At 42.4% G+C, this 13,378-nt stretch overlaps 1 protein-coding gene across 2 annotated transcripts in view; it reads right to left on the bottom strand.

The window, feature by feature from the left end:
* LOC129859578 (neuroligin-4, X-linked-like) overlaps window positions 1-13,378 on the bottom strand; it is a 76,800-nt gene that overhangs the window by 60,990 nt on the left and 2,432 nt on the right. For both annotated transcript variants that reach the window (XM_055929506.1, XM_055929507.1), the window contains exon 2: window positions 9,331-10,111. In XM_055929506.1, the coding sequence (XP_055785481.1) occupies window positions 9,331-9,838 (508 nt within the window). In that variant the 5' untranslated portion in view covers window positions 9,839-10,111. The remainder of the gene's footprint in view (window positions 1-9,330; window positions 10,112-13,378) is intronic.

The raw sequence follows: 13,378 nt of genomic DNA, 5'->3' as shown, positions 1-13,378 counted from the left end.
GTCATCTGCAAACTTGATGATTGAGTTGGAGGCGTTCATGGCCACGCAGTCATGGGTGAACAGGGAGTACAGGAGGGGGCAAAGCACGCAACCTTGTGAAGCCCCAGTGTTGAGGGTCAGCGAAGTGGAGATGTTTCCTACCTTCACCACCTGGGGGCGGCCCGTCAAAAAGTCCGGGACCCAATTGCACAGGGCGGGGTTGAGACCCAGGGCCTCCAACTTGATGATGAGCTTGGAGGGTACTATAGCATCGAATGCTGAGCTGTAATCAACGAACAGCATTCTTACATAGGTATCCCTCTTGTCCAGATGGGATAGGGCAGTATGCAGTTTGATGGCGATTGAATCGTCTGTGTACCTGTTGGGGCAGTATGTAAACTGAAGTAGGTCTAGGGTGGCCGGTAAGGTGGAGGTGATATGATCCTTGACTTGTCTCTCAAAGCTCTTCATGATGACAGAAGTGAGTGCTACAGGGCGGTAGTCATTTAGTTCAGTTATCTTTGCCTTATTGGGTACAAGGAACAATGGTGGCCATCTTGATGCATGTGGGGACAGCAGACTGGGATAGGTAGCAATTGAATATGTCCGTAAATACACCAGGCAGCTTGTCTGCGCATGCTCTGAGGACGCGGCTAGGGATGCTGTCTGGACCAGCAGCTTTGCGAGGGTTAACATGTTTAAATGTTTTACTCACATCGTCCACAGAGAAGGAGAGGGGGGCCCACTCCTTGTTAGCTTCTAGGCCCCTTTAATCTCAATTTCCGCCTGAATGACGTGCCCAAAGTAAACTGCCTTTAGCTCTGGCCCTGAAACCAGGATATGCATATATTTGGTACCATTGGAAAGAAAACACTTTGAAGTTTGTAGAAATGTTTAAATAATGTAGGAGAATATAACACAATAGATATGGTAGGAGAAAATCCAAAGAAAAACCATCCTCTTAGAAATGAGAGACATCCTCTTAGAAATGCAAGAGAAAGCTCATATTGTAAAATAGCTCCCTGGTTTCAATTTCCATGGCTTCCACAGGGTATCAGCAGTCTATGTTCAAGGTTTCAGGCTTGTAACTTCAAAAACGAATAAGAAATAACAGTTCTTGTATGATGACACACTTGGAAATCCGTGTCTTTGTGCGCCATGATGAAGTTGCGCACCTACTAAAATCGGTTTCCGATTTAAAAAAAATCTTATAAAAATCTTATAATTTGATTACATTTTAAAAATACATTTTAAAAATATTATAATATTATAAAAATATTATAATTTGATTACATTTTACGGTGTCTGAGGAGTAAATAGAAACGTATTTTGACTTGTTGAAACACAGTTTAGGGGAAGATTTTTGAACGAGTGGATTACTCCAATTGATGGCGCCAACTAAACAGACTTTTTGGGATAATATGAAGGATTTTATATAACAAAACGACACTACATGTTATAGCTGGGACGCTTTGGATGACAAATCAGAGGAAGATTTTCAAAAAGTAAGTAAATATTGAATCTTTATATGTGAATGTATGAACCCTGTGCCGGTGGAAAAATATTTTTATGTGGGGCGCCGTCCTCAAACAATCGAATGGCATGTTTTCGCTGTAATAGCTACTATAAATCAGACAGTGCAGTTAGATTAACAACATTTTTAGCTTTCAGCCTATATAAGACACTTATATGTATCTAAATGTTTAAAATCAATACTAACTATTTGAATTTATTTGAAATACGCACCCTCCAGTTTCACTGGAAGTTGTCCTGCTAGCGGGACACCGATCCTTAAGAGGCTTAGCGGGCCGTGACGGTGGCACTGTATTATCCTTAAAGCGGGCAAAGAATGCGTTTAGTTTGTCTGGAAGCGTGAAGTCGGTGTCCGTGACGTGGCTGGTCTTCTTTTTGTAGTCTGTGATTTCCTGTAGACCTTGGTGTCTGAGCCGTTGAATTACGTCTCCACTTTGTCCCTGTACCGGCATTTCGCTTGTTTGAATGCCTTGCGGAGGGAATAACTACTGTTTATATTCAGCCATATTCCCAGACCTCTTTCCATGGTTAAATGAGGTGGTTCACGCTTTCAGTTTTGCGCGAATGATGCCATCCATCCACAGTTTCTGGTTAGGGTAGGTTTTAATAGTCACAGTGGGTACAACATCTCCAATGCGCTTCCTTATAAATTCACTCACCGAGTCACCGTATATATCGATGTTGTTCTCTGAGGCTGACCGGAACATTTCCCAATCAGTGTGATCAAAACAATCTTGAAGCATGGATTCTGATTGGTCAGACCAGCGTTGAATGGTTCTAGTATTCGGAGCATGTGACAAATGACATTTGATTTGATTTAGTAGTGTTATGACCTCATGACCTTAGAGACACTGAGGTGATTTCCCTCGCCAGCCCGGTAACAGTGTGCGAAATATGAATACGGGTGTTGTATGGTTTGTATATATTCTGTACTGTCGTGTGCAGGTAGTGTTAGACCCCTTCTCTACAGGGGTCTGATTGGGGTCTTATGCTGTTTGAGGTGGGCGTGTTGTTAAATTTAGATGACGTGATTAGCCATTGCTAGATCTTCAACTGGACCTTTAGCCTGCTGTGGTGTGAGAATACCTGGCTGATAATAGACTTCATTCTCAGATAAGCACTGCAGATCGACTCACTGACAGACCCATCAGAGTAATAATGATGATCATTAAGATTAAGACAGCTGAGACAGGAGTAGCATCCTGTAACATTGAGTAGCCACTTTGCTGGTCTTAGACTGTGGTTGCATCCCACCCGCCTTCAAGAAAAACCACATGATTTGACATGTGAAAACGTATTTTTGGAACACTTTATATCACACTGGGCACACACGTGGAACCAACGTGCAATAGACGTCGAATTGACATCTGTGCCCAGTGGGGTGTGATCACATGTTTTCACGTGTAGTTTCACGTGTAGTTTCACATGTAGTTTCACAGTGTCGCTTTACATGTTGTCACGTTATCACAATAACTTCACATAAGATCACGTGATCACATGAAAACATGTGTTTTTGGAACACTTCACGTGTTCACGTGAAATTCATGTGATCTTTCCATAAGGGTCTATCCTCTATATAGTGCACTACATTTGACCAAAGCCCTATAGGCCCTGGTGACAAGTAGTTAACTATACAGGGTATCGGATGCCAATTGGATTGCATTCTAGTACCAATTAAAATATTATCTCATTTAAAGAAAGCAACAAATATTGCTATGATCACTGTTTGTTTTGACACTATGTTGGTCTGCTATCTCTGAGGCTCTAGATCGCTAGCTGGTTGGTACATAATGAGGCCTAAGGCTTAACACACATGCACACACAACTGAACAGGCCTGTAATCTCACAGTTAACGGTATCTCAAGCTGTACAAACAAAGGCAAGTGGCATGTCAGTTTAACGCAGCAATGCATAAACTCCCACATCTGTCCTGTACAGAATGTCCATACACACACCCACACACGTGCACATACACATGCATGCACTCGCGCACACACTCACTGTACGGCCATCAGACAGACACCCAGCACATCTGTCAGAACAGATGAAAGAAGAATCCAGTCTCTGTGTTTGACTGAGTCTTGGTTTGTTGGTTGCCCTTGAAAAAGGTCAAAGGGGAAACTGAGAGCATGCAGAGTTGTCCAAGGCTGAATCCCGAATGGCACCCCATTCCATATAGTGCACTACTTTTGACGAGAGCCCTCTTCCTCTTCCCTAAATAGGCACCTTATTCCCTATTAGAGGTTGACCGATTATGATTTTTCAACACCGATACCGATACAGATTATTGGAGGACCAAAAATAGCCGATACCGATTAATCGGCCGATTTTTGGAAATGTATTTATTTATTTGTAATAATGACAATTACAACAATACTGAATGAACACTTTCATTTTAACTTAATATAATACATCAATAAAATCAATTTAGCCTCAAATAAATAATGAAACATGTTCAATTTGGTTTAAATAATGCAAAAACAAAGTGTTGGAGAATAAAGTAAAAGTGAAATATGTGCCATGTAAAAAAGCTAAGGTTTAAGTTCCTTGCTCAGAACATGAGAGCATATGAAAGCTGGTGGTTCCTTTTAACATGAGTCTTCAATATTCCCAGGTAAGAAGTTTTAGGTTGTAGTTATTATAGGAATTATAGGACTATTTCTCTCTATACCATTTGTATTTCATATACCTTTGACTGTTGGATGTTCTTATAGGCACTTTAGTATTGCCAGTGTAACAGTATAGCTTCTGTCCCTCTCCTCGCCCCTACCTGGGCTCGAACCAGGAACACATCGACAACAGCCACCCTCGAAGCATCGTTACACATCACTCCACAAAAGCCGCAGAGCAAGTGGAACAACTACTTCAAAGTCTTAGAGCGAGTGACGTCACCGATTGAAACGCTGTTAGCGCACACCCCGCTAACTAGCTAGCCATTTCACATCGGTTACACCAGCCTAATCTCGGGAGTTGATAGGCTTGAAGTCATAAACAGCTCAATGCTTGAAGCACAGCGAAGAGCTGCTGGCAAACGCACTAAAGTGCTGTTTGAATAAATGCTGCTGCCTACCACCGCTCAGTCAGACTGCTTAATCAAATATCAAATCATAGACTTAATTATAACATAATAACACACAGAAATACGAGCCTTAGGTCATTAATAAGGTAAAATCCGGAAACTATAATTTCGAAAACAAAACGTTTATTCTTTCAGTGAAATACGGAACCATTCCGTATTTTATCTAACGGGTGGCATCCATAAGTCTAAATATTCCTGTTACATTGCACAACCTTCAATGTTATGTAATAATTACGTAAAATTCTGGCAAACTAGTTCGCAACGAGTCAGGCGGCCCAAACTGTTGCATATACCCTGACTCTGCGTGCAATGAACGCAAGAGAAGTGACACAATTTCCCTAGTTTAATATTGCCTGCTAACCTGGATTTCTTTTAACTAAATATGCAGGTTTAAAAAAAATATACTTCTGTGTATTGATTTTAAGAAAGGCACTGATGTTTATGGTTAGGTACATTCGTGCAACGATTGGGCTTTTTCCGCAAATGCGCTTTTGTTAAATCATCCCGTTTGGCGAAGTTGGCTGTCTTTGTTAGGAAGAAATGGTCTTCACACAGTTAGCAACGAGCCAGGTGGCCCAAACTGCTGCATATACCCTGACTCTGTTGCACAGAACGCAAGAGAAGTGATACAATTTCCCTAGTTAAAAGAAATTCATGTTAGCAGGCAATATTAACTAAATATGCAGGTTTAAAAATATATACTTGTGTATTGATTTTAAGAAAGGCGTTGATGTTTATCGTTAGGTACACATTGGTGCAACGACAGTGCTTTTTTCGCTTATGCGCTTGTTAAATCATTCGTTTGGCGAAGTAGGCTATGATTCAATGATAAATTAACAGGCACTGCATCGATTATATACAACGCAGGACAAGCTAGATAAACTAGTAATATCATCAACCATGTGTAGTTAACTAGTGATTATGTTAAGATTGATTGTTTTTTATAAGATACGTTTAATGCTAGCTAGCACCTTACCTTGACTCCTTGCTGCACGCGCATAACAGGTAGTCAGCCTGCCACGCAGTCTCCTCGTGGAGTGCAATGTAATCGTCCATGATCGGTGTCCAAAAATGACGATTACCGATTGTTATGAAAACTTGAAATCGGCCCTAATTAATCGGCCATTCCGATTAATCGGTCGACCTCTAGTCCGTATAGTGTACAAACTTTCGACCAGAGCCCTCTGTGGCACAATTGTGCTGCCTCATGACCTAGCCTGGAGATATTGTCCCCTCTCTGCCTGCCTGGCCTTGCCTGCCCCTCCATGCATATGACTGGCTGTCTGAATCACACACTCACAACAGACAGACTGGCAGCTAATAGCTCAGGCTCCAGTGCTGTGAACCCAACTGGCATTGGCAGGCTACTTATGCTCAGAGAAGGGCCTGTGTCTCAAATGGCTCCCCATTCCTTTTTAGTGGACATTCCCTATGGGTCCTGGTAAAAGTAGTGCACTATATAGGGAATAGGGTGCCATTTGGGAAGGGCCCAAAGAGCACGGCTCTCTCTTACACAAGCCACTCACACACGAAAAAGCATTAGAACAAGGTAAACCTACTATAACACTGTATTGAGCTGTCGTTCAAGCCCTGTCAATGTATTTGTTCTCTTTCTTCAATGCACTGTAGCTTTTCTCCCTCCTGTGTTTCTATGCAAAGGAGAATTAGATTCATGATGAAATACAATAATACAGGTTATCTGCTGCACTATCCCATTGATGGATGTGAGTCTGAAACGGCACCCTATTCCCTAATAGAACGCACTACTTTTGACCAGAGCCTCATGAACAGAGCCCGGTACTGTATAATGGGAACAGGGGGGCATTTTGGATGTACTGTAGCCAAGGTGTGGGCCACAGCCATACACCACTATAACCAACAAAGATCTGATAAATCACAGCTCGCCATTGAATTGTAGAGAGGCCATTATCTCTTGGAGCGCACATGAAGGTAACAAGCAGTAGATTTATTGTAATTTCTGCTTTCTATTTCTGTTCCAGTGTTGAATACTAAAACAGAACTAATGTAGGACAGTGTTCATAATTAAAGATGGAAGGAGAAAGAGATGAGGCCTGGCATGCATTCCAAATTGCACCCAATTCTCTGCATAGTACACTACTTTTGACCAGAGCCCTGTGGTCCCTGGCCAAAAGTAGTGCACTACATAGGGAAAAGGGTGCCATTTGGGATGCGGCCCTGCTGTGGTATTGTCTTCTCACTCAGAAGAGCCCTCAAGAGGCTCCCTATTCACTCTGATTAATTCACAATAAAACAGGATCACCTCCCGGCTCTCCGCAGTAGTACCCAGTCTGCAGCCACTGCAGAGGCAGATAGAGCCAGCTCCAGCAACAGCTCCAGGAGCTAGCACGCGCACACACACACAAACACACACAGGGACCCTGCAGCTTTTTGTCTGCACAGACAAACATAGCACCCAAAATTAAAGTAGCTCTGGCATTAAAATACAATCCCAAATGTGCCACTTTTCACAAGCTAACCCCTGCTAGCCAAAATGGCATTCACCACCCACACTGCACAATCAAAAAGGATACAAAAGAACAGAACTTGTGCAGGTTATCAATATGTCACACCCTGCTCTGTTTCACCTGTCCTTGTCTCCACCCCCCTCCAGGTGTCACCCATCTTCCACACTTATCCCCTGGGTATTTATACCTGTGTTTTCTGTCTGTCTGTGCCAGCTCGTCTTGTTTGCCAAGTCAACCAGCATTTTTCTCTCAGCTCCTGGTTTTCCCAGTCTCTCTTTTTCTCATCCTCCTGGTTTTGACCCTTGCCTGTCCTGACTCTGAGTCCACCTGCCTGACCACTCTGCCTGCCCCTGACATTGAGCCTGCCTGCTGCCCTGTACCATTTTGGACTCTGCCCTGGCTATGAGCGCTTGCCTGTCCCCGACCTGTCCCGTTGCCTGTCGCCGACCTGCCTTTTGTCTATCCCTTGGATTATAATAAATACCAGAGCTCAAACCATCTGCCTCCTGTGTCTGCATCTGGGTCTCGCCTTGTGTCGTGATACAATATTTAACAATATATGGCGTAGTCCTTTGTACTTAAATCAGATGACACAATGGAAGGCCTTTTCTTAATCCGTCAGTCCATTTCAAGAGGACAACTATAAAACTATAAATCCTCTTTTCTGATCCTGGGCTGGCAGGATGTCTCCATATTACACAGGATTTGAAAAGGCCAACACTGAGGGCGTCCGTAAGGATGACGGGCAGCCGGCAGTATGGAGAAGAAGAAGATGAACAGAACACGGAGAGAGTTGTCTTCCATGAAGCACTGACTGACTCCTCAAGAGGAGACAGAGCCTGTGTCCCAAATAGTGCACTACATTTGCCATGTAGTAGGGAATAGGGCCCTGGTCAAAAGTAGTGCACTATGTAGGGAATAGGGCGCCATTTTGGGATGCAGGCAAAAATAATATGGAGAGAGTTGTCGTCTTGACTCCTGAAGAGGAGCTGTTGAGTTTTTCCTTCAGGCCAATTGAACTGTAGCTTAAGTTCAGTTGAGTTTTAATACATCAACATTCATGTTCTGCATTCATACATTTTAATGCCAGCAAACGTATCGCAATGTACTGCTACTGCCTTCATTCTGTAATTGACATCTATGAATTCAGGTTAGAAGGCATAATGTATCAAAATGAAAGATACCCGAGGCTAGTTACATTACCTGAGGGTATAATATTACCAACACACAGACCAAGGAGTTCCGATGCCACTGCTAAACCAATGGATAGGCAGCAGCACTGTCTGTCCACGAGAATTCTAACCCTTGATCCATCCACTCCACTTCTACGTTGCTTTCCTATCACATTATTGCTAAAGCCACAATACAACAGAAATGACTGGATATAATGGATTAAACTTGGACATCCTACATATTTGAGTCCAGTTGCCTACATGTACATGAAAAGAGCACACGGGGATTTCTGTTAAAGTCAGTGATTTATAAGAACTTTCCTTCAAATTCTCCGGAGATTGTGGAATAGTATGTCAGAGTAACGACCAAGGCTGTGCATCCGCACTGGGATTGTCAGATTATCTATCCGCTCCTGTGGTATTTAATAATCTAGCAAGAGCTCAGACTAAATGTAGCATAGAGAGGTGTAGAGTTCGGTACAAACACATTGGAGAATTCTCTTCCCATTGACCTTCATAGACCAGAAAGAGTCTGCCTCTTCAGAAGAGACAGCGACAGCGACAGCAACAGTTCATGTTTGACCTTAAACATCTGTGTTCCAGTTGCACTGAGTTAACCAACTCTTTATTTTATTTTATCTTGCTGTAGGAGTCTGATAGTTGGGGCCTGAAGGGGGTACGTGCATTACATCAGTGGTGTAAGTGTCAGGACTACTCTGAGTCAGGAGTGCTCACTCTAACGGGACCTCTGCACTGCACCTAATCAACGGGAGAGAAGGCAGGAGTGGGACATCCTACGCCCTCAGACAGTGGGGAGGTCGAAATATCTCTTTTCTCTCTCTATTAGACCACACACAGTAGTCCACATTCATTTCAAGCCTTCAGTCAAAAAAAGCATTTTGCCCTTTGGTAAAAGTATTGCACTTTGATCAAAAGTGCACCAACGTTTCTGGTTCAAGAAGTTATCCCAGCCACTTTGAACTGCTTCAGAACAAATGGACCTGCAAAGTGAAATACCAATGCAAACACAAAGGCAAACAGAGGATAACAAGATATTTGTGTTAATCAAGGTGTGACATACCATCCTCAGTTGGCACGTAAATGTTTAAATACAGGCAGTCCTCGTTCTGATCCTGCATATAGGTTACCACTGTATCCAAGTTCGCTGTGAACCACACCGGCAGCATATCGTTGAGTAACTTTTCCTCCAGGTACTGTGGACACACAGGGGCGAACTGGGTAGCATTCCTGATCCCAGGCCAGGACATGGGAGGCTCGGGGGGCTGGAAGCGTCTCTCCCCTGTAGGGGCCAAAGCGTACGGGATCCCCAAGTACTGCTCCACGGGCCCTAGGATCTCATTGGGCAGCGTCGTCTTTAACCCCCGCAGCTTCCCGTAATTCGTGGTGACAACAGGGTGGACTGGGGTCTGAGCCACGACCGGCAGACACACAGACGCTAACAGGAAGCCAATCCATAAGAGAAGGTAGACCTTGGATAGGTAGACCATCCCCATTCCATGGGCTATAGTGGCTCCTCCAGAGCTCCATGGAGAGGTACTGCTTCCCCCTGGCCTGGTTCCTCTCAACATGCTCCTGCTGCGGTCAGCCAAGCAGATTGTGGTCCTGGAAATTCTGGAACTCCTCTCCCACCCCCCCACAGCTCCCAGACCAATAACCTGCTCCTCAGGCTGTGATTGACAACTGACAGACAGAGCTCCAGCCAATCAGAGCAGCTTTGCGCAACTCGGTGCCCCCCATCCTAAGAGAGTGGGTCTACTTATATATTGTTGGTTGGGAGCAGTGCCTGTATTTGTCTCCAGATGTCTTTGCTCGTCGACCCAATTCCAGCTCGGTTGGTTACCCTGCAGGGAAGACAGAATGGAACATGTAAATTAATCCTCAACACATCAAAGGCTACATACAGTATGATTTCCAAATCCCTCCCAATAGATGTCCACTTGTTGAGCATATAGCAAATATAGGACTGCAAGTCCCCTCTGTGTATAATCAAAATGTGCAAGAGACGCAAGGCATGAAAATGTATCTTTCTAACAAATCAATAGCCTGGAAAAGACAACAACATACAAGTGTGGTTCCGAGTGGAATCAACAACAGAGATACTATATTGGCAAATTGCTTTATTTCCTTGTGTGACATCATCGTTATGGTCAGGATAATGTTGCACATAGCAGCCGTTTCAATAAAAGAAAACTCCAAGCCTGCGTCCCGATGATTCTCCACCCATTTCCCAAAGTGTGCACTTGCACACTTGCCATTATGGAGTTAACAATGGTGGAAACTCTCTAGCCAATGATTACACCAATCCAATGCTTGCAAATTCATGACCGGAAGTGTGCAAGTACACACTTCTGGAAAAGGGGGGAGAAAAAGGATGCCGCCCAAAATACACACAAAAACATACTACAGTTTACTATAGAATACTACAGTACTTACTATAGAATTCTGTAGTTAACTGTAGGATACTGTAGAATACATTACTTCACACTGTAGTATCCCTTGATCATGTGTACTAAAGTACTTAGTACTGTTGAATACTACAGTATTATTCAAAAACACAAAAAAAAACTGTAGTAAATACTACAGAAGTGTCTGCAAAAACACTACAGTCCGCAAAAACACTATAAAAAAACTATAATAAATACAACAGTACTTAATTTGCATATACCCTACCCATTTCCCTCTCCCATATCAGAAATTGTGCCATCTCTAAGTGACAAACCTACATGCCAAGTATAGACCATATATTGTATAACCTATGATTATAGAAAAGAGAATAAGCTCTGAAATCTCTGTTCAGAACCCAATTCTACCTACTTCCAGGTTATGGAAAATGTGCTTACAGTGTATAGCATTTCTCCAGTAGGTTTCCTCAAGGAAAAAGCCCCCCACTACTATGTAAAATATAATAAAACAAAAACACTATACTAAATACTACAGTAAAGTCCCCAAACACACTAGAGTAAATATTACAGTATACCGCACTACAGTCCGAAAAAACACTATAGTAATTACTATAGTACATACTAGTCTTTTTTTACTACAGTATTTATACTATAGTAAACTGTAAATACTACAGTATTCACTGTAATGTTTTTGAGGACTTCAGTCGCAAAAATACTACAGTGAATACTACAGTAAAGTCCTCAAACACTACAGTGAATACTATTGTATTCCTACCATAGTATATACACTATAGTATATTTATTTTCATATGGGAAGGTGCCTAATCACTACACAGTGTAGGAAACATTCCCTCATGGTTATCCATATACAACCAGAGCACCCCATTCACAAAACTAGCCTACTTAGGTCCTCCTACACTTCAATACAACCTATAAGTATTCTGTTAGTAGTATCATAGCCAAGCAAGGGGGGGATATACTCCAGTCTACTGAATAGATTATTTCTCTTAGAGTACTTTACTCCACCAAGGAGCTTACGTGTGAAGCCTCATGAATAGGAGATAGGAGCTATAGGAGGTGGCCGGTTAAGAAGCCTCTCACAGACATTTGTGTCAGAAGCGGATGGCTTATGCATGCAGCAGGTAATTTCATTTCGTGTGAGGAAGTAGAGACTCTCCTCTCTCGCATCATTCCGCTACATGCCCTCGGATGGTGTTGAGACTGAGACGATGGTGGTCTGCTAGTCAAATCAGGGACGTCGATGAATTACTTTCCCACTCTTGTAACACAGCATGGCAATGATACTCACACTGCCAGGGGGGATTACATCTGATGCCTAACTGCCATTGTTGACTTCCTATGTTCTGTTTGACATCAAAAATTGAATAATTCAATACATAAGTGAAAGTTTAATGTGAGAAACAGAAACAGAATCTAAACAAGGACGGGATAAAGAATGTGATCCAAGAATATGGTCCAGTTTAATGTTAATTGAGGAAATAATGAGATGGAATGGACTATGTTCATATATTTCAGCAGTTCCTGTATAAATGCAATACATTCAGTCTGCCTCTTTACCAGTAACACACAAGAAAGAGAGAGTGAGGAGTAAAGGAGAGAGATGGAATATGAAGAGATTTGAGAGATGGGGCATACTATTCTCACTCTCTGTATGATTACAAGAGATAAGTCTTTTAAATTTCAATAAAGGCTGAATCCATCATTTGCATTTTAATTATTACAAAACATGTGGTTCAGGGAGCTGTATCTCCTCACTGAAGTAGGTAGTCGGTAGAAAATGTTGTAACACTCTTCAGGTCCCAATGTCCTTGAACGGACAAAAAATAAAACTATGTGACGTCCAAAATGGCACCCTATTCTGTATATAGTGCACTACTTTTGACCAGGGCACATTGGGAATAGGGTGCCATTTGGGACGCGAACAAAACAAAATTCAACATGAACTTTACTTGACCTTCTCATGATGCACATACAGGACATCTTTTACTGGCCTCTTAAAGATGGTGATAAACACTGCACAATAGAAAGGAAGCCAGACTTCCTCCCTTACTAAAACGAGATAGAGGGCCAACAGAGACCCCTGACAACCAATAAAGGAATGATATTTATCAACGTTGACAGTACTGAACACAAAGATATTGTCAACCGCTGAGCCCACACTGGAAAAAAGTGTGTGTGTGTATGTGCCTGTGCGTGCATGTGGGTACATTTGTAATGATAGTTTTGTTGACAATTCATGTTGAACTTGGACAGAGAAGACACTTGTTTTTTTTTTTTTTAAACAGGATTGATTTGATAAGGATAGATCATCACGTTGTGAGACTGTAATAACCTTGCTCTACGTAGCCATGCCAGCAGACATGGGTAAAATGTGTCTTCCAGTAACATCCAAATATACATGGATACATGGAACAAAGTTGTTGAACTATTGAACTTTACTTCAGTAGGCTAACACAGTGTAGGTCCTGTGTGGCTCAGTTGGTAGAGCATGGCACTTGCCAGAGTTGTCAGTTTGATTCCCACTGTGGCCACCCATACAAAAATGTATGCAGGCACAATAGTCACTTTGGAGAAAAATGTTAGCTAAAGGATGTATAATTGTATATTACAATAACACAGTTGTTTTATGCAGTCTTACAGTGAATGACTATGCCTAACATTGGATTGCAAATTGAAATGCTGCAC

The sequence above is a fragment of the Salvelinus fontinalis genome, chromosome 7 (genome assembly GCF_029448725.1).
Source record: "Salvelinus fontinalis isolate EN_2023a chromosome 7, ASM2944872v1, whole genome shotgun sequence".
In the NCBI taxonomy this organism is placed as follows: Eukaryota; Metazoa; Chordata; class Actinopteri; order Salmoniformes; family Salmonidae; genus Salvelinus; species Salvelinus fontinalis.
Note: the sequence above shows the minus strand (reverse complement) of the source record. Positions and strands in the feature narration are given on the sequence as shown.